Source organism: Panthera leo, chromosome D3 (assembly GCF_018350215.1).
Source record: "Panthera leo isolate Ple1 chromosome D3, P.leo_Ple1_pat1.1, whole genome shotgun sequence".
NCBI classification, from domain to species: Eukaryota; Metazoa; Chordata; class Mammalia; order Carnivora; family Felidae; genus Panthera; species Panthera leo.
In genome coordinates, this window is record NC_056690.1 from 9,336,743 (window position 1) to 9,360,274 (window position 23,532).

At 44.2% G+C, this 23,532-nt stretch overlaps 3 protein-coding genes across 4 annotated transcripts in view; 2 read left to right on the forward strand and 1 right to left on the reverse strand.

Moving 5' to 3' along the window:
* The window catches only part of LOC122204271 (60S ribosomal protein L6-like), a 738,693-nt gene that overhangs the window by 84,275 nt on the left and 630,886 nt on the right, over nucleotides 1-23,532 (forward strand). The gene's annotated exons all lie outside the window — the stretch shown is intronic.
* Nucleotides 1-23,532, reverse strand: part of LOC122204266 (BRCA1 associated protein) — a 93,733-nt gene that overhangs the window by 25,565 nt on the left and 44,636 nt on the right. The window contains exons 1-3 of one of the 2 annotated variants that reach the window (XM_042911743.1): nucleotides 3,898-4,127; nucleotides 1,974-2,135; nucleotides 1,088-1,286 (exon numbers count right to left, since the gene is read on the reverse strand). In XM_042911743.1, the coding sequence (XP_042767677.1) occupies nucleotides 1,088-1,286; nucleotides 1,974-2,135; nucleotides 3,898-3,979 (443 nt within the window). In that variant the 5' untranslated portion in view covers nucleotides 3,980-4,127. Of the gene's footprint in view, nucleotides 1-1,087; nucleotides 1,287-1,973; nucleotides 2,136-3,897; nucleotides 4,128-23,532 lie in introns of those variants that run through there. The other variant, XM_042911745.1, reaches the window with a different exon arrangement.
* ACAD10 (acyl-CoA dehydrogenase family member 10) overlaps nucleotides 4,273-23,532 on the forward strand; it is a 42,384-nt gene continuing 23,124 nt past the window's right edge. The window contains exons 1-7 of the mRNA XM_042911740.1: nucleotides 4,273-4,350; nucleotides 9,351-9,550; nucleotides 13,884-14,032; nucleotides 16,126-16,320; nucleotides 20,193-20,351; nucleotides 21,072-21,231; nucleotides 22,430-22,571. Coding sequence (XP_042767674.1) covers nucleotides 9,364-9,550; nucleotides 13,884-14,032; nucleotides 16,126-16,320; nucleotides 20,193-20,351; nucleotides 21,072-21,231; nucleotides 22,430-22,571 — 992 coding nt within the window. The 5' untranslated portion in view covers nucleotides 4,273-4,350; nucleotides 9,351-9,363. The remainder of the gene's footprint in view (nucleotides 4,351-9,350; nucleotides 9,551-13,883; nucleotides 14,033-16,125; nucleotides 16,321-20,192; nucleotides 20,352-21,071; nucleotides 21,232-22,429; nucleotides 22,572-23,532) is intronic.

Below are 23,532 nucleotides of genomic sequence, written 5' to 3' on the forward strand. Positions count from 1 at the left end.
CTGCAATAGAGCTTATGGTAAGCTTTGAAATGGCCTATATTACATCCACCACTGACATTTTTAGTCTTCAGTTAAAAGCTTGTTACGCTTATAAATCTGCAGTTTGTGTTTTATTCTCATTAGCTTTTCAACAATAATGTCTCATTAGGTAACTTAGAAGCACAACTCTGTTTTTCTTTTCTTCTTCATTTTTAAATTTTAAAATCACTATTCTGGAAGTTAAAGAGAACTGCCCCCACGAAGGAAGAGAGGTGGCCAGAGTAACTTTCAATCTACAAGCTAATGGGCAACTCCAACTATGGACTTCTCTCAAGGGGTTTAGAAGAGAGTTCTAAATATAAGAAAGAATTCAGAACTAGGAAGACAGGACTCTGAAGATTACAGAAAGTGTTGTTGGGTAGGAATAGCTGGAAGAGAGGAAAAGAAAAAACCTCCTGCAATGCAATTTGCTTCTGAAATGCTGCAAATTCACTTCAACAGCTGTGCTCCAAAATGGTGACCCGAGTGTCCACTGTCTCCCAGTGGGGACCTAGCAAACATGTTAGGACAAGGACAGGCTTTAAAGAGATCAGCTACCAATTATCCAAGGGGCTGATAACCCAGATTATTGATTTTCTAGCCAAATGCTTCCTTTCCTTTGGCTTGTTATAAGTTTTGTTTGGACCACAAAAAAAGGGTAAAAAGAGATGACAACACTGTAATCCATTAACTGACTTATCAACTTCTTTAGTAAAGATTTGGTGGGGATAGGTGGGCACAATGATGTTATGAATCATTTATAATTTTTCTTCCTCTTTTTATCTTTCTTTCTTTCAATTTTCCAATCCTCTTGCATGCCTACCTTCTCAGGGAATATTTTCTTAAGTATTTTCTCAAGTGTATCTACGTATTTCTTCTATGAGAAGAAACTATGACCCAATCTATAAGATTAACCAAATATAAAACATCTAAGAATTCTCCAATACACAATATATGAAAGTACTATGCTTTTGAACCTTAAAATATCCTCTTCCCTTCAGGGCAAGACATTTTTCACTGCCCTAAGACAAAAAACAGACCAACTCAAAAGGAAAAGGTTTTTTCTTACTTTGTCTTGTATAGATGCATAATACCATGAACTATTTCAACTGATGGGTTTCCACTAAAGAACGAAATCTGGTCTGGAAGCTGTTTGGATGGAGAATCGGGAGCAGCGTTTATGCATTCTATACTTTGATCTTTACTTCTCTGTGCAGTGAGAGATGCTTCTGAAGACTTCCTTTCTTCCATTGTGGCTTTCAGCTCATCTTTCACAAATCAAAAATTAGCAGATTATAAACTGATAGGTGGAAGGATTCTAATTAGGTTAAAATTTTGAGTCAGAAAAATAAACTTGGACAGAGAAACTGTAATGAATTGCGGTAAGAAATGTATTTACACCACAGTCAAGTTTGGGGGATCGCCTAAACTTAAAAGCACTCTTTATCCCATAAAAATTTCATTAACACCCACAGAAACTTAAGGACGGCTCTTACATTTGGCAGCACCATAATAAAAGCAGGCGTCTTCCATCATGTGCTCCTAAGTGGGACATTCAGGGCTATTAATTTTGAAAGCCAAACCTACCAGTTCTGACCATCTTCATACTGGAGACGTAGCATACATCCAGGCTCTGGGTTGGAGGGAGCTGAAAGGGCGTGTGCAGGGGGTGGGAGACACAACATGCTTATCTAGATTCGTTCATGATCTGCCACTAACCTAGATGGCAAGTAGCTCTCCTCACCGAATAAAGCTGTCAACCCATGTTGTTAGTATTAATTTAGGAGAAATATTTGGAGAGGCTAAAATCTGGCTTGACAACCTCAAGTAAGGCACACAGGTAGTGAAAGATAAAAGTATGCTAGAGGTCAAAATCATGGGCTCATTGAATGACATGTATAAAACAGGCAACCATGAGCTTATGTTACACGAGTTTAGGGTTTTAGAAAGCATACCTGGGTTGGACTTCATGGTCTCAATGATCATATCTGTCATTTCTCGACGACCAAGATGCTGATGTATGATTGCTGCTTTTTCCCCTGGTGACTTCCCTTCTAAAGAGGCTACAGCTGAAGCTAGTGTCTTCTTTTTGATCTCCTCATCAGACATTTCCCCGGCTAAAGAACACATGAATGATTAATATCTGATAATAAAACAAGCTCTTCTCCACTTTCAATGTATCCATCAAAAACCTTCCTTTTCCTCTCTGCTGCCCTCCCCCAAGATATTCAGATGCCTTTGTGGTGTCCATCCCACTCACCTCTGGGGCTCCTTAGTGCCCAGCAGACAGTCAATAAACTCCCAGTGCAATAAATTGAGAAATGCAGGGTTGTCATAGTGAAATCATGCACTTTAAAGCATATCAACGAGAATAGGAGCTTTAGAGAGTTCAAGAGTGATTATGCCAAGACAAACCAACACTTTTAGTAATCTCCGGTAAAGTGAAACTGTGTTGAGCTCCAAATGAAGGTATCAAGTCCATTAATAAACAAAAATTTCAAAAACCTTTAGCAGTCTTCTTAAACACCCCAGGTTAGCCTCATGCCATGCATCATACCATGAAAATCTGTGATCACGGTCTTAAATCAATGCAACACACAAAAATGGGAAAGGAGCTTGGGAGACTCGATTGAAATATCCTTAATACAAGTTCTATCAGAGCAGGAGCCAGGCCTGTTTAGCCCACCGCTGTATCCCCAGCACTTACACGACAGTGCCTAGCACACAGTGCAAACTCTTTAAAGTTTTGTTGAATCAATGAATAACCCATTTAGAGATGTATATGTGCCTAATATCAATTAAGCTGACTTTCAGAACTCAGAGAGATCACTTGTAGTCTTTGAAAGGTGCTTGTAACCCATTAAATCCTATTCAATTTTTAAATTGCAGCTCCAAAATTCACACACTCAAGTTAGTTTCCAAGGACACCATATCTACCTGCCCTATGTCCCCTCCTCAAACCAAAGAGATCCTCGTGTAATACCTTTCCAAACTCTTCCTTTCCTCCACAGCTGTTTTCCCACTTGTAATTCTACAATTACTTAATAATAATTCTGCAGTACTATAATTCTGCAATTATTTAATTCATCTCTCCCCATTGAGCTGCTGGAGCCATTACAGCAGGGACCATGTCTGATTCTGCAAACAACTGAAGTTCCAGCAGATGGTGAGCATTCAGTGATTTCTTCTTGAATAACTGTTACTGTTAGGTAATTGCTTAAGGTTCAAGAAACGCAGTCATAGTTGCATTCGCCACGAAGCAGACTGTGTGGCTGGTAACGAACAGCTCAGACTCTCAAGTCCAGCTCTAAGTTAGAATCCCAGTTTTACCACCTACAGATAATTGTGGGCAAGTCATTCAACCACTGGGCTTCAGTTTCCCAATCTGTAAAAGGGGCATACCACCCATCTACGTAACAGGACTGTTGTAAAGATAATTAAAGATAACACATACAAGGTGCTTAGTACAGTGCTGGGACATAGGAAGTGTACTCATTTTAGTTATTACTATGGCTGCAGGGCACCTAAATAGATATTCTTCCAAAGAGGAACGATTTAATTAAACCACAAACCGTCAGCATCTCTGGGATGCAGTCGCTGCCTTCACAAAGCCTAGAGGAAAGTAACTTACAAAACTTGACTCTAACCCCGGGTGGAGAGGGCGACGTGCCAGGTATAAAGGGTGCCCGTGGGAAGGCACCAGGAGGGATGGGCCGGGAAGGGCTTCCCAGAAATGACATCCGGCCTATTTAGCATGGGTGGAGTAAGAGGAATCTCAACCACCTCTCAGCTTCTTCCTGAGACAAAGACCCTCGCCACCGCCTTTCCCCGGGCCCAGGCACGGGGCTAGACGGAAGGCTGCGAGGCCGCGGGACTCACCCGCGGCGCTGAAGCCGAAGCCGGCGGGGACGGGCGAGTGTTCCGCAAGCTCCAGTCGGATGACAACCAGTGACACACTCATAGGGCAAGCGCTGGCCGGCGCGGGCCCCGGCGGGCTCAGGCGAGGCTAGGAGGCGAGCCGAGAGGCCAAGAGGTCCAGAGTCGGCAGCGCAGCCACCGCCTCAGCGCCGGCGCCGCTGCCTCGGTAGCAGCAGCTCCGCGCGCAACCAGCCGAGCCACAACAACCTTCACTTCCGCCTCCCGGCTGCCGTCGTCGACGCGCGGGGTTACGCATGCGCGGATCAGCGCGCGCTCCGATTGGATGGGGAAGCGGGCACGTGACTGGCGTGACGGCGCGGAGGTGAGTCTGCGCTCCCGGGGAGATCTCGAAGAGGTTGGGAAGGAGGAACGTTCCGAAGACTGAGGGCAGTGGCTGCCGCGTTAGGCCGATCGGTGGGTTTGCGCCCAGGCCCGAGTTTACCTACGCGAGAGGCATTGCCCCCAGCCTAATTCAGCCGACGGCGAGGGGTCCTCGGCTCCGCGAGCTCCGAATTGTCCGAGGAACTGTTAGCCATATGGCGAGCTCTTGCCTTTGTTATGTTTCGCCACTCGCTCTTGCCTTTGTTATGTTTCACCACTCGCTCTAGCGCTAGTGGAGTTGTTTTGTGTTAGCCACACGTTACAGATAGGTATGCTAAAGCTCAGAGGTGAATCCGTTTCTCTGAAGGCGCTTCAGGAATAGGGACTCGATTGCAGTGTTTCTGACTCTGTCTAGGGCGGTGGCCTGGTTACGTGCGCGGTGCTGCAGCTAGATCTGGGCCCTGCTCTCCGCCGCATCACTTCACGAAGTTTACTGAGAGCCTAAGCGCTGGTGGGGTAATGGGATATTTTCGTGAATAAGATAAACAGGCATAGTTCCTGTTATGGAGTCGACCTTGATCAGTGAGTTGTGTGACCTTGAGCTAGGTGTTGCGTAAAACTAGGATATTACACAGCCGTGAGTATTAAATGAATAGAGCCTGTGGCTCTTTATCACTTTTCTTAGATTCATCTTTGTTTTCCAGTACGTCAGACTGCCTTTAGCATATAGACATTAAGACATACAGACCTACATAGCACACACATGACAGAATGCTATTCCAAGCGTATGCTATAAAGACATCTAAGATGTGTCACAGCATGTCCTGGACACGTGTAGGGACGTGAACGATATATGCATATAACATGACCACATGACATAAGTCTATTAGCTTGTGACTGCACGCTGTCACCTTTCAGTATACTCTCTATGTCAGGGTTTCTCAATCTTTGCACTATTAACATTTTGAGTCCTGATCATTTTTTGGTGTGTGTGTGTGTGTGTGTCCTATACTTTATAGGATGTTTGCTGGCATCCTTGTCTTGACCCACTAGCACTTCCCCCCCCCCCCCCAAGTGGTGACAACCCACAATGTCTGGGTACATTGCCAAATGTTCCCTTAGGACCAAAATCACCCCCTGTTAAGAATTGCTGTGAAAATGCATATATGTATTCACATAGTATATGCATATAACATGCAAGATCTGTGGACTTTTTATAATTATTACAGTAGTAGGTAATAGTGTGTCAGGTATTAACTTGAGTGCTTTACATACTTTATTTCATGCAGTAGTAACAACAACTGTATGAAACCGTTGTATAATTATTCCCATTTACAGAGGAGGAACCTGAATCCCAGCGAGAGAAACTGGCTCAGGCTCTTACACTTAGTAAGTGGCTGAGCTAGAATTCATACCCAGGCAATCTGATTCTAAAGCCAACACTCAAAAGCCTCTTTACTAAACCATCTTAGCATGTGACAACACATACTGTGTGTGCATGTTTATAAAAGCATAAATTAAGTAGCAAATCTACATTATCATACTAATCTCATTGTTCTGAAAGTCTCGGAGAAGACAAATACTCTCCGTGTTACAGAAAAAAGATGCCAGTCCCAGAGAACTAGAATCGTTAGTTAGCAACGGGCAAGTTGGGCTTGTAACAGTTCTTTGTGGCTATCAGCCGTGAAACCTGTCCCCTCCCTTCCCCAATTCTCTGATTCATCCAGTTTATTCATTCTTCCAGCTCATTTATGCTGAGCACCTGCTATGTGTCTAGATGCTGTGCTAAGCCCCAGGGGATGGATATACACAAGGATGAAATATGTACAAAGATGAAACGGCAAGATACGCCTTTCTGTAAGAAACTTACAACTACAGGAGCAGATAGGTGTGCAAACAGTTGGCTGTGTAATGGGGTAAATGCTCTGGTGAAGGTATGGAGAAGAAGCAATAGGAGTTAAAAAAAAAAAAAAAAGTAGTGCCAGAGAGTGCCTGGGAAAAGAAAAAAAACCCCGGGGTGCCTGCCTGGCTCAGCCGGTAGAACGTGAGATTCTTGAGTTCAAGCTCCACATTGAGTGTGGAGCCTACTTAAAAAAAGAAAAATTTTTAAAAGAAAAGCAAAGCCTCTGCAGAGGAGGTAAAGGTAAAACTGAGGCTGTGAGGTAAAAATAAGTGGAAGTTTACCGGCAGATGAAGCAGGGAGAGATGTTACAGTCAGTGGATAGGTACCCCAGCCTGGAGGGATCAGAAATCAGTGTTTTGCTGCTCTGAAGAGAGTGTTGGGAAGTGGCTAGAACAGAACCATCATCTCTAGTTGGAAGGAATAAGCAAGCTGGTCATGGGAGCATTGCCCATTCATCCATTAGTATCCTCAGTTAAGATGAAAGTCAGCCCTTCAGGCCCCAGAGACACTTTTCATCTCTGTTAAGCCCTGACACAAAACGTTTTGACGCTTTTAGTAGCCTATAAATAAACTCCTTCCATCATAAACCTTGGCCTTGGCATAGGAACATAAGTAAAACTGAAAATGCAAATCAATCTTTAAGTTTTTCATTTCAAAATTCCACCCCCCACCCCCAGTTCAGCAAATTTTCCAGTTACAGGAAAAACACATTGTATCATCTTGAAGATTTACTGCTTAAGAATCCTCTCTTTAGAGTCTTACATAGCTTGTGGAATCCTTATGGAGGCACTGAAGTGGCTCCTGTAAATTTACAGACTGTCTTACCAACGTTTTGTTCAAACCTGATTTTTTTTTTTAATTTTTTTTTTTAACGTTTATTTATTTTTGAGACAGAGAGAGACAGAGCATGAACAGGGGAGGGGCAGAGAGAGAGGGAGACACAGAATCTGAAACAGGCTCCAGGCTCTGAGCTGTCAGCACAGAGCCCGACGCAGGGCTCGAACTCACAGACCACGAGATCATGACCTGAGCCGAAGTCGGCCGCCCAACCGACTGAGCCACCCAGGTGCCCCTCAAACCTGATTTTTAATAAGCTTTTAAACTATAGAAAAAGCATACACACAAAAAGTGTAAAGATTTTCATGAGAAACTGACAGCAAATAGAATTTGCTTTAATTATTTAAAAAAAAATTTTTTTTAATGTTTATTTATTTTTGAGACAGAGAGACAGAGTGCAAGTGGGGGAGGGGCAGAGAGAGAGGGAGACACAGAGTCCAAAACAGGCTCCAGGCTCTGAGCTGTCAGCACAGAGCCCGATGCGGGGCTTGAACCCACGAACCGTGAGATCACGACCTGAGCCGAAGTTGGACGCTTAACTAACTGAGCCACCCAGGCGCTCCTGCTTTAATTATTTTTTTACCCCAGCTTTTTATTTCAGACATACAGAAAAGTTGAAAGAATATTACACTGTGTCTAGATGCTATATGAGTGACCTCTCATATGCTTTTCATCATCTGCCTTTCACCTAAATAGACTAATAACATTTTGCCATATTTGGATTATTTCTATACCTATATATGTGTAAGTCTATATACATATGTATGTGTTATATGTATATGATTCCCCCTCACCCCCCGAACTTTTTGACAGTACGTTTAGAAAAGAAGCAAATGGGGGCTCCCAGGTGGTTCAGTCCGTTGAGCATCTGACTTAACCTCACATCATTATCTTATGGTTCGTGAGTTCAAGCCCCACATTGGGCTTGCTGCTGTCAGCACAGAGCCTGCTTCAAGTCCTCTGTCCCTCTCTCTCTCTCTGCTTCTCCCCCGTTTGCACTCTCTCAAAAATAAATAAAACATTAAAAAAAGAGGCAAATGGAGAACAGTTAGGAGCCTGTTGCAGCGAAGTGTAGGAGGGTAAGTGCTAGGAGGAGGTCAGTACTGGGTATCCTTTTACTGACTTCTCACCTGTCTTTTCTGGTAGCCAGAAGAGGTTTCATGAAGGAAGTGATAGGTAAACTAGAGCCCAAAGGACAATTTGGAATTAGCCAGGTAACAGGTGGAAAGGAGCAGTCCAGGGCAAGGAAACAGCATAGGCCAAGGTGTGGTAGCTGGAGGAGAACATCATGGGTCTGAGGAAGCGGCATGCAGATTTGCATGTCCACATCATCTGGATTAAGGTTAAAAGAGAGTTGCTACCCCAAGTCGGGGGCAGATCTAGAGGGCCTCTTGAGGAAGGCTAAAGAGTTTGTCTTGAGGGCGGTGGGGGAGCCATTGAAAATGTTATTTTATGTATTTATTTTTTTTAATGTTTATTTATTTTGAGAGAGAGAGAGAGAGAGGAGAGAAAATCCCAAGCAGGCTCCACGATCAGTGCAGAGCCCAATGCAGGGCTCGATCTCATGGTTGTGAGATCATGACCTGAGCTGAAATCAAGAGTTGGACGCTTAGTCGACTGAGCCACCCAGGCATCCTGCCATTGAAATTTTTATTTTATTAAAAACATTTTTTTAATCTTTATTTTTGAGAGAGAGACAGAGTGTGAGCGGGGAGGAAGAGAGAGGGAGACACAGAGTCCAAAACAGGCTCCAGGCTCTGAGCTGTCAGCACAGAGCCCCATGTGGGGCTTGAACTCACAGAGTGCGAGATCGTGACCCGAGCCAAAGTCAGATGCGCAACTGACTGAGCCACCCAGGTGCTCCACTACCATTGAAAATTTTAAGTGGCATTAGGAGGTGGCCGCATTTACAGTTTTGAAAGAGCACTCTTACTCTGTTTGAAGAGTGAAGAATGAAGAGGGGGTTTGAGAAGAGGCAGGGGAACCGGTTAAGCTGTTGCAATGATCTGTGGGCAAGTTCATCGGTGGGTAGTAGGTGGAGACAGGTAGACAGCGGCTTTCAGGAGGAAGACTTGACAGCACAGAGCATCTAGTTTCGCCCCAGGTGGGGGACTGGGAGAAGTCAGGGGTGAATCCCAGTTTTCTAGCTTGAGCAGGTAGCTGAATGGTGGAGCCCTTTACTGAGCTAAGGAACTGAGAAAAAGGAGGAGTCAGGGAGGGTTCAGTTCTGGTTGTGGTTTGAAGTGTTGGCTGGAGATCAGTGGAGATGCCAAGTTGGCACACCTGAGCTCTAAGATGGTGGACTGGACCGGGGGCAACGAAGGCGAGCTGTGCCCTGTGTCTTCTCGTGCAGTCTTGGCCTCAACATGTACATAAGATGGCTCTTCCAGTTGTCACAACTCCAGCAGCCTCGGACGGCAGCCTTCCTGAAGCACATCCAGTGCAAGCACCAGGGAGCCAGGCACTGGACACATTCTGGAGGCGGCCCCTACAGAGCGGTGATTTTTGATATGGGTGGAGTTCTCATTCCTTCTCCAGGGAGAGTGGCTGCAGGTGAGCTCTTTATTCTGTTTTACTTCTGGAGACTAGGCTGGGGGTGGAGGGGAATGAAGTGAGGTAAGGGGAGACAGAGGAAGATTTGGGCAGGGGGAGATACTCTGGCTCTTAAATCAAATTCCAAGCACCACTTTGTGGCTGAGTATTTTGAGTAAATTATTCAACTTCTCTGAGTCTTTATTTTCATTTTGTTATCAAATTAAGGCTAATAGGGGTGCCTGGGTGGTTCAGTAGATTGAGTGTCTGACTCTTGGTTTTGGGTCAGGTCATGATCTCATGGTTCGTGACATTGAGCCTGGCATTGGGCTCTGTCTCTCAAAATAAATAAATAAAATTTAAATTAAGGCTAATTATGGTACTTACCTCTTTGGGATTTGGGGAGAGTTGAATGAAATGATTACAGAAGACACTTGCGTAGCACAGTGAGTGCTTATCTCAACTTAAATTCCCAATTCATGATGAGCTGCCATTGTTATTGTTGTTATTGGTATTGGTAGAATTTAACTACCTTTCTCTGAGAACTGTGCTGCTTGCCTGAGAAATCTGCTTTATGTCCTTCAAGATCAAACCTCTAGTCTCTGATCCTTTATCAGCCCCTCCTGGTTTACTTTTTTCCTTACTCAGTTCAACTGACTTGCATTGGATTAATTTTTTTTTTTACACTTATTTATTTTTGAGAGACAGAGAGACAGAGCGCAAGCTGGGGAGGGGCAGAGAGAGAGAAGGAGACACAGAATCAGAAGCAGGCTTTAGGCTCCGAGCTGTCAGCAGCACAGAGCCCTACATGGGGCTGGAACCCACGAACTGTGAGATCATGACCTAAGCCGAAGTCGGACGCTTAACCGACTGAGCCACCCAGGCGCCCCGCATTGGATTAATTTTGGCCTCAAGTGTTAGGAAACCTAACAGAACAGTGACCAAAACAAGATCAAAGTTTCTTTCTTTGGCACATGAAAGCTCAGGTGTGTGGTAGGGGGCTAGTATGTTGCTCGGTGATATCAGGCACTCAGGTTGTGTCTATTGTATCGCTTTGCTGCAAATACTCTTCATTTTCAGTTTCACCTCCTGATCTATCTTGGCTGCATTACCTCCTGCCATCACATTCTCATTCCAGCCAGCAGGAATAAAAGAGGGCCAAAGAGCTGACCTCTATGGTAACTGGTTGGGCGATTCTCCATGCTAAACGAACCCAAGTACAGGTTTTATATGTCCCTGGGTAAAAAAAATTACTATTGACGTTAAACATGAAACAGTTATTTAACCAGCAAAAATGAGTTTGGGAATAGCGGAGAATTGCAATTTGGGACAAGCTAGCTTTGGTCAAAACCATAGGCTAGTGCAACAAACAAAAGAGAGGAACATTTTATGGAGAAGGAGGAGGAAGTTGGGAGGGCTTGTTTTGAACAAAAGTCCATTGGAGAAAGGCAGGAGTTCATGGTGATGATGGTTTCTCATTAGCCGAGCTGGTGGGGTAGTCAGTTCAGCATACATCTTTTTTCCTGTTGGGGCCAGTAATTCACCATCCTTTCCTGTTGGAGATTCTTCTGTTGGTGTCTGTCATTGACGGAGTTGGAAGGGCGTGCGAGCTCCCCCTTCTGGCGTCCTGACTTCATTTTAGTGAGGTTTTCCTTTTCACGTTACCCAGCTAAGCAAACTGACTTGGTGAGCAATTTTTTAGCTTCTGCTGCAGCTGGTCCCTCAGCCTCCCTATTCCTCTGCTCATATTCCTCTGGCATTTGCCACAGGGCTGTTCCGACCTCCCAGCAGTCTCCTACTCCCCCCACCCAAGCCTTCATACTTGGAAGACAGCTGAATCTCTTCTTTTACAGAAAACAAAGATCACTGGACAGGAGTCTTCTCAGCTTTCTCTAGAATATCTTGAGAACCTATTCGCTTCACTCCCTCTGCTTCGGCCCAGGTTCAGGACCCTACCGTCTCCTACCTGCACCATCACATGAGCCTCCTAGCTCTTCTCTCTGCCTCTGGCGCTCTGGGTTTTGTTCCACCTTCCATGCAGCCCCCAGAGTTACATTTCTGAGATGCAGATCCCATCCCTTCCCTCCCTTGCTTCAAATCCTCGAGTGCCTGTGCTTTGTCCCTTAGATTAAGCCCAGAAGCTTTCGCTTGGTATCCAAGGCCTCTTGCAAATTAGCCCTCGTGTCCACGTACCATAGCATTTCCCACATTTCAGCCTCTGTGGACTGCTTGATGTTCTTTAAATTTGCCGAACACCTTTACACTCCTGTGTCTTTGCAAGTTCTCTCCCCTCTGCTGGCAGCCACCCTTCCCTGCCTCCTCTGCCTGTTCAAATCCTGCTTGTACTTTTGATGGTGACCTAAACAGTATATTACTTGCCACAGTGCCTGGAGTATTTTGCACACTCAATAAATCTTGTGGTGGTTATTAATATTGACTTTAAGACTTCTTGGGGCACCTGGGTGACTCAGTTGGTTAAGTGTCCAACTTTGGTTTGGGTCATGATCTCATAGTTTGTGGGTTCAAGCCCTGCATTGGGCTCTGCACTAACAGTGCAGAGCCTGCTTGGGATTTTCTCTGTCTCCCTCTCTCTGCCCGTACCCTGTGCATGCTCATGTGCGCGCTCTCTCTCTCCCCCTCTCTTAAAAATAAATAAACTTAAAAAACAAACAAACAAACAACTACAAAAAAACGACTTCTTTTCTGTGAAAGCCTCTCTGACCTCCTCCCTGGGTAGAGTGTCCCTGTCTAGCATGTTCCCAGGTCAGTTCATCCTTTATCAAGGTGTGTTTTAAGTAGCAAGCTTTTTCTATAAAGGGCTAAGTAGGCTCTGCAAGCCACACAATCTGTCACAATTGCTCAATTCTCCTGTTGGAGCAAGAAAACAGTGATAGACGGTAGTACATGAATACAAAAGCAGATAGGAGACAGATTTGGTTCCCAGGCCGTATTTTGCATATCCTTGGTCTAGTTTATACACCTGTGTGGTATTCCATTCTATGGATGTATCAAAGTTGATGTAACAAGCGATTTACTGACATGTGTTTAAATTCCTCGTTCTTTTTATCATGAGCAATTCTGCACAAACAGCCTTGTTCATAATCTTTGCTGACTTTTATAAATATATATGTGGGAGAAATTCCTAGAAGTGGAATTACTACATCAAACGTATATTTAAAATTTTGCTCTCCATAGAGGTTGTTCTTCTTTCCACTCCCATCAACAGTCTACAAGAGTGCCAGTTTCCTTACATGCTTGCCAATTCTGAGACCATAAAAAATGTTACACATTTTAGTTCTCAAATAAGTAGGATTATTTGGATTGAGCTTTAAGTCTTGCTATTCTCAAAGAACATGTATCAAATTAGTAACATTGATTATTTCTAAGGGAGATTGCTTGTCATTTAACTTTCTTTTTTATACTTTCTATATTGTCAAATATTTTCAATGCACAGGCCCTACTTTATCAAAACAAAATAAATGTGTAAAGTATATTATGTCTTAGAAATACTTATGATTGCTACATATATATTTGCCCCATAGCAGCTATATTTTAGAAAGAAAACACACAACCTGGTACAAGAAAAAGCAGCCTCTGTCCAAAGACTCCCCGTACACACAAATGCTGATCCATCCACTGCCTGAACTTCTTATGGATAGAAATCGTCTTTAGGGGCGCCTGGGTGGCTCAGTTGGTTGAGCATCCAACTCTTGATTTTGGCTCAGGTCATGATCTTACAGTTCATGAGTTCGAGCCCTGTGTCGGGCTCTGTGCTGACAGTGTGGAGCCTGCCTGGGATTCTCTCTCTGTCTCTGCCCCTTGCTCGCACTCTCCTTCCACCCCTCAAGGATAAAAATAAACATTAAAAAAAAAAAGGAAAATTTCTTCCTTATTCCGCAAAGACCGCATCCCCCAAGTGAACGTTTCAGCGTAGCAGTTCTGGTGCCACAGAGGATGACTCCAGTTTACAAAATGAAGGGCCTGTTTTGGTGTGCTGTCCGAACGTGGCTTATTACGCTTGTGTTTTCTTACTACGTGCCAGGAGTGTATGAGCGACCTGAGGTACATGAGGCAGCTGATGAGAGCAGGGAAGAAAATGCATAATGCAGTGTCCAGAGTCATGTCAAGTAGAGGGTAAGGACCTGATGCTTAACAGCAGTGTCCCCTCCATATCACTGTTGCCTTGGGGTCTAAGGCTGAGATTTTGCGTTTCCTCAGTTTCTCCTAATTCCCGTGAGAATCCCCCCCTGGCACCACAGCAGCGTCACAGGGACTGGTGGTAATTCCCCTGAGCTTTCCAAACCCCAGCCATCTCTGAATGTATTTCACTCATTGCAAATTTTAATTCCTATAGAATGGGAGCTACAAAATGATATCCCTCCTGGAACTATACTGCAGGCCTTTATCTCAGGTGGTGAAAAGGGGCCCTGGATGAAATTTATGAGGGGAGAGATAACAACAGAGGATTTCTTACAGCAATTTGGGAGACTTTGCTCTGAAATCGTGAGTGATAAACATACTTGAATTTACATATTCTTTCTGCCTAGAGTTTGGGTGCAATACTCAGCTATTAAGTTGGTTAAACTGCAAATAAGTGAAAACCTAATAATCCATTTGAATTAAAAAAACTTTTTAAATTCATTCATTTGGGAGAGAGAGAAAGAGAACAAGCAAGGCAGGGGCACAAAAGGAGGGGGCCTGAGGATCCAAAGCAGGCTGTGTGCTGACAGCAGAGAGCTCGATGTGGAGCTCGAACTTACAAGCCATGAGATGATGACCTGAGCCAAAGTCGGGACGCTTAACCGACTGAGCCACCCAGGTGCCCCGCCATTTTTAAGTTTTTAATGCATTTCTTCCATCCCCAAGTACTGAACTTTAACTACATATATCTAAAAGTATGTGCCTCCCCCACTCATGCTCTGTGTCTCTTTTTCAAAAATAAACATTAAAAAAAATCTTTAAATGAATGTACATAATGCCGCTCAACTGCACACTTAAAGTGGTCGAAATAGTACATTGTATGTGATGGATGTTTTTTTAAAGATTTTATTATTTTTTTGTGTTTGAGAGAGAGAGACAGAGACAGAGCATGAGCAGGGGAGGGGCAGAGAGAGAGGGAGATACAGAATCCGAAGCAGGCTCCAGGCTCTGAGCTGTCAGTACACAGCCTGACACAGGGTTTGAACTGCACCCCGAGATTATGACCTAAGCCAATGTTGGATGCTTAATTGACTGAGTCACCCAACTGCTCCTATGTTACATATATTTTACCACAATTTCAAATAGGTATATAAAACTTTGTGCTAAGTGAAAGAAAGAAGTCAGTCAAGAAGACCACATAATGTATGATTCCATTGATATGAAATGTCTAGGACAGGGAAATCAATAGAAATAGAAACTTAGATTAGTGATTTTCTAGGACTGAGAGTATTGGGAATGGGGGGTAGAATGGAACATGACTGCCAATATATATGGAGTTTCTTTTCAAGGTGATGAAAATGTTCTAAAATTGATTGTGGTGATGGTTACACAACTGTGAATATATTAAAAATTTTGAATTGTACAGTTTATGGGTGAATTGTGTGGTATGTGAATTGTATCTCAAGAAAGCTGTTCCACAGTGTGTATGTGTGTGTTTGTATAAAAGAGCAGACCTGCCTTTGCAAATGTTTGAAATATGGTAACAGTTTCCAAAACCCACGTAGATTGAATTTAAAAATGAAAAATGGGTCAGAAGCTGAAGTTCACAATACGAAATCATTACATGTCTTCTGGATCATTAAGAATTAAATTATAGGGGCGTCTGGGTGGCTCAGTCGGTTAAGTGTTTCACTCTATTTCAGCTCAGGTCATGATCTCACAGTTCATGAGTTCGAGCCCTGCATTGAGCTCTGTGCTGACAGTGCAGAGCCTACTTGGGATTCTCCCTCTGCGTGTGTGTGCTCTCTCTGTCTCAAAATAAATAAGTTTTTAAAAAAGAATGAAATGATACCTGCTTAATATACTTTTAGCTTGAGTTGTCCTTGGATATTCTGATATTCTTTAAAATTGCCAATCCATGGGGTGCCTGGGTGGCTCAGTCAGTTAAGCATCTAACTCTGGATCTCAGCTCAGGTTATGATCTCACAGTTTGTGGGTTTGAGCCCCACACTGGTCTCTGTGCTGACAGTTCAGAGCCTGGGAGCCTACTTCAAATTCTGTGTGTGTGTCTCTCTCTGCCCCCCACCCCCACCCCACTTGTGCACGCGCCCTCTCTCTCTCTCTCTCTCTCTCTCTCTCTCTCTCTCTCAAAAACAAATACGTAAACATTTAAAAATAAATAAGTAAAATCGCCAATCCATGACTGAAATAAAGAATTAATTTAACTGGACTATTGATATAAATAGCTCCATTCCCTCACCACTGTCACCTGAAGTTACTTTTTACAACCTTGTATGTGAAGTTCTGCACCGGGGCTGAGGGACAATTCCTTTAGGTAGCAAATCAAACGAGGTAGCAGTAGGAAGACAGGAAGCCGTGTTTTTCTCTGTTGGTCATAAGCTGTTCCTCCTACTCTTAATTATTGCTGCCTCTCCTTTCCCCTCCCCCATTTTCAGTCAAAGACCTCCGTACCTGTGGGCTCCTTTTTCTCCCTGCTGACCAGTGAGCAAGTGGCGAAGCAGTTCCCAGTGATGACTGAGGCCATAACTCAAATTCGGGCAAAAGGCCTTCGGACTGCAGTCTTGAGCAATAATTTTTATCTTCCCAACGGGAAAAGCTTTTTGCCCCTGGACCGGAAACAGTTTGATGTGGTAAGCTTGAAGTAATCCAAAACTATCGAAACAGAGTCTCTGTCCTTGCTTTAGGATGCATCATTAAACACTGCCTCGTAGCAGGTCTTGAGTGAATGGGTTTCCTTAGTCAGTCTAACTTGACTAAATTAGATTTAGACCTAACAGGATGAAAAGAGGACTTCTAAAACATCTCTGAGCTCTCAGCAAGGTCCAGCATTTATGGTCTTTGATAACTGGTTGAAACCTCAGCTTTAGAGACTCTTTCATGTTCTGGGTTTGAACCTTATTCGTCACATAACTCACAAACTTCCGTCAGCCCTCACATCTAAAGGGACCTTTGACCTTATCTCTTCAAAGACCAACCATGTTGGGGTGTCTAGGTGGCTCAGTCAGCAGAGTGTACAACTCTTGATCCCAGGATCGTGAGTTTGAGTCCCAGATTGGGTGTAGAGATAACTTAAGTAAATATTTTTTAAAAAGAAAAAAAAAAAAGACCAGTGATGTTGCCCTTTATTTCTGTGGCATTAATCCTGAGACCAGTGCTATCCAATAAAACTTACTGCAGTAATGGAAATGTCCAATATGGTTGTTTCTTTTTTTTTTTTTTTTTTTTAATTTTTTTTAACGTTTATTTATTTTTGAGACAGAGAGAGACAGAGCATGAACGGGGGAGGGTCACAGAGAGAGGGAGACACAGAATCTGAAACAGGCTCCAGGCTCTGAGCTGTCAGCACAGAGCCCGACGCGGGGCTCGAACCCACCGACCGCGAGATCGTGACCTGAGCCGAAGTCGGACGCTTAACCGACCAAGCCACCCAGGTGCCCCCAATATGGTTGTTTCTAGTCACATATGGCCATTAAGCCCTTGAAATGTGGCTGGTGTCACTAACAACTGAATTTTATTTCATTTTTATTAGTTTAAATGTAAATAATCACATATGGCTGGTGGTTACTATATTGGATAGCCCAGTGCTAGACCATCAAACTGCCCTGAGAACATACTGAGTGAAAGATGGTCTTCTGTGCCAGGAGGTTACTCCTATAAACGATTCCCCATTTCCCCAAGAGAGAAATAGATTATCATCCTGGGACAGATATGAATTATTCGTAGCTGACTTGCTTAAACTTCAGTTAGAAAGTAGATTCTTACTGAGCAGTTACTGCGCGCTGGCCACTGACTACACGTGAAGGGATACTGTGGCAAATGTGACAGACACGATCCTTGCCCCGCAGAGTACGCACCTGCTACATTTCAGGTGCTCACTCACCACGTGCGGCTAGTGGCTACTATACTGGACAGCGTATACAGCGTTTCCATCATTCTGAAAAGTTCTGTTGGATAGTGCTATTTTAGAACATAAAAGCTAGTAAAATTGACAGGTGGAAATTCAGAGGGCAAATGTTGGAAATGAACCTCTCAGCCTAGTGCTGTTTTCACCTCCCACGTCCTCCTTCCTTCTTATAGAAAGCCTGTCAGAGATAGAGTCCTGTCCCCTCTGTACACCTTGTCTAGCTCCCCACCTGCTTTGATTGTTGTTTTCCCCGTGGGACACAAACAGCGCTCTTCCAAGCCCCCTCCCCTCCGAGTGCTCCGGGACTTCAGCCGGATTCAATTCTGTCTCTGCAGCTTGCTAGCCAGGTGATCACGGGCAGTGGCTTTGCTTCCTTGAACCTCAGTTTCTTCCTCTGTAATTCGGGAATAGCAATTTCTTTGTTGTAGGGTCGCTGCGTGCATCCCACAGAATTATGCATGCAAAGCTCTCTGCATGGTCCTGGCACATGGTCAGTATTCAGTACGTTTTGGTTATTTTCAGAGTGCAGTGCAGCTATAGGAATGATATCTTCATCTAGACAAATTAAATTGTCCAGGCTCACGTTCAGCCCTTCAAATGAAGCTACAATTTAAAAGACCTATGAGTTTCTTTAAAAAAAAAAAAATGGACTTGTTTATTCAGACTTCACAGGCACTTTGGCATGTGCTTTCCAAGAGTTTTCTGATGGGTTTTCGTATCTTAGGTCTGCAGAAGACCTGGAGTTTTAAAAACATTTCATCAAGGGCAAGGGTTTAGATTTTTGTTCTCTAAAGCACACGCACACACACATACATAGATGTTTTCTCTGTCAACATTAGAGGCTGAACTCTTAAACCAGTATTATAGGAATCTGTCTCGGCTTCAAAATGTTTTTCCATCTAATTTTTTTCAATTAAAAATATTTTTACATTTTTTTATTGTAAAAACCCACATAACATAAAATTTACCATCATAACCATGTTTAAGTGTTCAGTTCAGTAGCGTTAAGTATATTCACATTGTTAAGAACTACATCTCCAGGACTTTTTCAACTTGCAAAATAGAACAGAAAGAGAAGGCCGGGGATCTTATCAAACTTAAATCTGGAGAATTTTTTCACTTCCCCAATACAGTGACCCTCAACATAGTCCCTCAGGAGAGATGCCTGCTTGTGAGAACTTGGCTCACTGGGCTCACCACCCCCTCTGTCTGTCTCAGCCAGCACAGCTGTGTTGTTCTCCCGCAGTGTGGACACTGGTCTGTGTCTGAAACACCCAGCTTCTCTGGTACCCACTACTGATGTTTTCTTTACACGGAGCTTGTCTTTTTTAGTTCATTCGGCTCCTTAAGAGACAAGGAAGATTAAATAGAGTGGTCCAATTTATTTAGGATATTTATTTTCCTGAAAGGGCAGTTCTCACCCAACCCTGAATAATGCAAATGTAGAGTAGAGGGAAGGGTTTGTCCTTGGTTTTGGAGAGCCTGAGTCCTTCCTGGAGTGAGCATGGATTGAGTTCTATTCTCAGGGCAGACCAGAGGGTGTCAGTTATAAGCTTCTGTGGCTGTTTTAGGCCCACTTTATAGGAGATTAAGCCCTGGGGACAGTGTAAGAGGACCTGCAGGTTGATGGATCAGAGGTTGCCTGGCACTGGGTCTGGTTTTGCAGGGTTTCATCTGGACCCTCTGAAGCATACCCACCCCCCACTCTCCACCCCCCACTGCATTTCCAGACCAGATACACAGTGGAAGTGAGGTTGTCAGGACACAGGAAGCTCTTTGCGTGAAAGGAATAGTACTTTGCCATGAACAGTCTCTTTGGGGTCTGTTCTCCCATGGGAGTTTTATAAGTTGAGGATGGCTGTTTTGCTTTTTAATTTCTGAAATACAGACATTAAGGTCATGTGCCTTTTGTAGTTAGTAAACAGTGCCGCCTTCTTTTTTTTAAAAAAAAATTTTTTAATGTTTATTTTTGAGAGAGGGAGAGAGAGAGCACGAGCTGGGGATGGGCAGAGAGGGAGACAGGATCCAAAGTAGGATCTGCACCGACAGCAGAGAGCCCGATGTGGGGCTCAAACCCACGAACCAACCATGAGATCATGACTTGAGCCGAAGTCGGGCACTCAACTGACTGAGCCACCCAGGTGCCCCTCCCTTCTTTCTGAAAAAATGGCGAAGTAGAAATCTACAGCTCTTCTGTGTAGCCACAATATTTAACATTAGCAAAATGCTAACATCATTTTGGAACCACTCAACTTTCATTTAATTTTCTCAACAACCGCTAAGATAGGTAAGATAGCTATTAGCATCACCACTTTGCCGACGATGACACTGAGGCCCATTGTGGCTTCGCTGTATGCGCAAGGTCGCTGTTTCTGAACCAGAACTTTGGTTTTCTGAGCTTGCCCCCAGCTAGTAACCTGGTATTACCATATCTCCAACTTTAAAAAGCAACATCATTTTATATCGTAACACTCTGAAGTTACTTATTATAACAAATCTCAATGGTCTTCCTATTATTCTTTTAAAAAATATGCCAGTATGCATGTGGGAGCACCACCTTTTAGGGACACTCATCTCTCATCCCCGTCCCTCGCTCAGGTCGTGGAGTCCTGCCTAGAAGGTGTCTGTAAGCCAGACCCCAGGATATACAAGCTGTGCTTGGAGCGGCTTGGCCTGCCGCCTTCTGAGTCCATCTTTCTTGATGATCTTGGACCGAATCTAAAAGCGGCTGCCAGCCTTGGCATTCACACCATACAGGTAATGATCACTATTTTTTGAACCCCTGCTGTGCTCTAGGCACTAGCATCAGCATTTCTAAGCTTGTCCTGTTAACAATCATAGTTGTGTTTAGTGGTTTTCCCCCATGTTGCTGTGGTCTTCTTTTTTATTAATTTTAGGATATTTACATGACAAGCCACTCTATTTTTGAAAGGAAGTAAGACAGACACTAAGAAGGCAGTTTGAGAAAAGAATTATGCAAGGAGGTGAATGGCAGGCTTAAGACATTTGGGATGGCAGCTAGGCTGTCCCTGTGACACTGTTCTGGGTAGGGAGCCGGCAGCTACCAGCCACACGGACCACCCAGGTCATGGCTGTGAAGCACAAGAAGCCACCTGAGAGGACGTCTCTGTCCAGCTTTCTGTGTTTGCGTTTCCATTATGAAGCTGATGGGCCATAGGGACAGGGTTGATGGTGCAGCACAGTATCATGCCCTCCTGGCATGAAGGAGCATCGTGGACTCTTAACTGGCACTCTTCCCAGCCAATAAGAAAGTTTAGTGTGGTTAAGAATTAAATGGGAAGAGCAAAGTCTTTATACAGCTTCCTCATTAGCTGAATATCTTGGCCTCCAAAGTCCTTGCTCAGAAACGTGACTTCTTCGATATTTTCCTCTAAAAAACTGCCCTTTTAGAGAACAGACAGGAGGCCAGGTCAGGGTTGACTGGTGGTACATGTTCAGTCTTCTCTTTGAAACCAGGTTGATGACCCAGAAACTGCAGTAAAGGAATTAGAAACCCGTTTGGGTTTTACGTTGAGAATGATTGTTCCAAACACTTGCCCCATGAGAAAGACAATGGACATTCCACGAGGTTCCTTGGAGAAGTACCTCAAAGACTTACTGGGGACCCAAAGCACAGGTATTTAAAGTTCTGTTTTTTGCCAACTCTTTCAAGGCTAGGCTTCAGTCTGGTTCTCACTTTCAAACCCTAGTGGAATATGCTGGAGACAGAGGCTGTGTGGTGAGGAAAACAGCCATGGAGCTCAGTGGATCTGAGTGCAGCTTTCAGTTTTGCTTGGGGAAAAGCATGAACCCCAAAAGTACACTCACCCTCTCTTCCACCCGAGACGGTGGTGTGGCAGGGATCGCCTGGGATCTGGAGACTGTGTACGTGCCCAGGGGTGTTTGAGTCTAAATGTTTTGAGATGACAGCCTGTTTTGTGGAGGTGACTTAAGAAGCTGCATAAATTTACAGTGTGACAAGTTGTCTCCATCCCTTCAAAGGCCCCTCTTTGATTCTTCATATTCCTCTCTCAGAAAAATAGGTGCCTCGGGGGCCTTGGAAGACATTTCCACCTGGTGATAAAGTTTTGCCTCACCCATTTAATCCTTGAAGACTTTTTGCGTGGAGCTCCACTTATGTTTTCCAGAGATTGGATTGTTCTTAGGGCCTCTGCAAAGCTGAGGGGCCCCTTCTGAGCAGGCCAGCTCCAGCTAACTCAGGCAAATGCCAGTTTCTTGCTCTTCTGACCATGTGAAACGAATCTGTGTCCAGAGTCAGTCTCGTTATGAAGCTGAAGGTTAATTAGGATGTTCCTGAGCGGGAGCCACGGATTTGAGCCCCTTGGGGTGGGAGAGAGCGTCTCAGGGAAGCACTTCAGCTCAAGCCACAGGCCTCCGCGGAAGCTCCTCCCGGCCGTCACGCCAGTCTCAGGCGTGGTTTGGCCGAGTGTGGACTGAGGGATGCACAAGGGCGCTTTTCATCCTCAGGCTTAAAGCATTCCATTTCAGCATGGTGGGTTGCCATGACCGTGCTTGTGGTTGATAAACAGAACTGAAAAGCTTTTCTTCGTGGAGCGGGAGTTGGCAAGAAGGACAAAATGGACACCTGCACAAAGTGAAGATGATTGTGGTGTAAATGGAGTGGCCTTTGCCACACTGTAGTGGACCTGGGCTGGCACAGTAGGCCTGGGCCTCCATCACTTCTGGTGCCCAAGTCGGAGGTGCATCCCTAATCAGAATGTCCTGCATCCCAAATGCGGTACTTGTTAGAGAGCAGGAATGCCCAGCTCTATCCTTCCGAACCACTGTCGTTATCTTTGTTTTCAAACTTGCAGGCCCATTGGAACTCCTTCAGTTTGATCATGGGCAGTCAAATCCAACCTACTACATCAGGCTAGCTAACCACCAGCTGGTTCTGCGGAAGAAGCCCCCGGGGACACTCCTTCCATCCTCCCATGCAGTGGAGAGGGAGTTCAGGTAACTTCTCAGAGCTGGGGTGTGCTCCCCTCCATCCTCCGCAGCTCAGCCCTGAGCTGACAAGTCAGCTCTCCATCAGACTACCTTGAGACATTTAAAACCGCAAGTATGAATTTCCAAAATTATCTCAAATAAGAACATGTAACCTAATTTTATTCAGAAGTTTGTCTTCTCTTTTCTGTACCTAAACCTGTAGGAAACTAGACCTTTTTGGAACCTCTGGTGGAAAAAGCATTATTGGACTACTCATTAGTCTCACCTTTTAGTCTTAAAGACTAAGACCTTTGGTCTTTTTTTTTTTTTTTTTAATTTTTTTTAACGTTTATTTATTTTTGAGACAGAGAGAGACAGAGCATGAACAGGGGAGGGGCAGAGAGAGAGGGAGACACAGAATCAGAAGCAGGCTCCAGGCTCTGAGCCATCAGCCCAGAGCCCGACGCGGGGCTCGAACTCACGGACCGTGAGATCGTGACCTGAGCTGAAGTCGGACGCTTAACCGACTGAGCCACCCAGGCGCCCCAAGACCTTTAGTCTTATAAACAGTGTATCAGTGGGGCTGAGGCCAAAACAAGCATGGCATTGAGTTGGTAGTTGTTGAAATTGGCTACATGGGGGTTTGTTTCATGAATCTCTACTCATAGATGTCTGAAATTTTCCATAATAAAATCTGTAAAATAATAATGGGTTGCATTACAGCCCATCCCAAATAAAATAGTTTCTTTTGAAAATAGGAAAATTTAAACATAGCAGGTTGAAAAAAAACCTAGCTCCAAATTCTTTGAAACTGAGATGAAAATTCTGGATGGTCTCCAGAGCGGGGCTTACTTATTTACTTATTTACTTACTTACTGGAAGCCTTTCTCTTCCTCTGCTTCCTTCTTCCTTCCAGCCCATTATGTTCTGTAGAAGGAATGTTGCAGAGTAGTAAGGAAAATGTGACTTTGGCTCTTGGTCCCTTCTT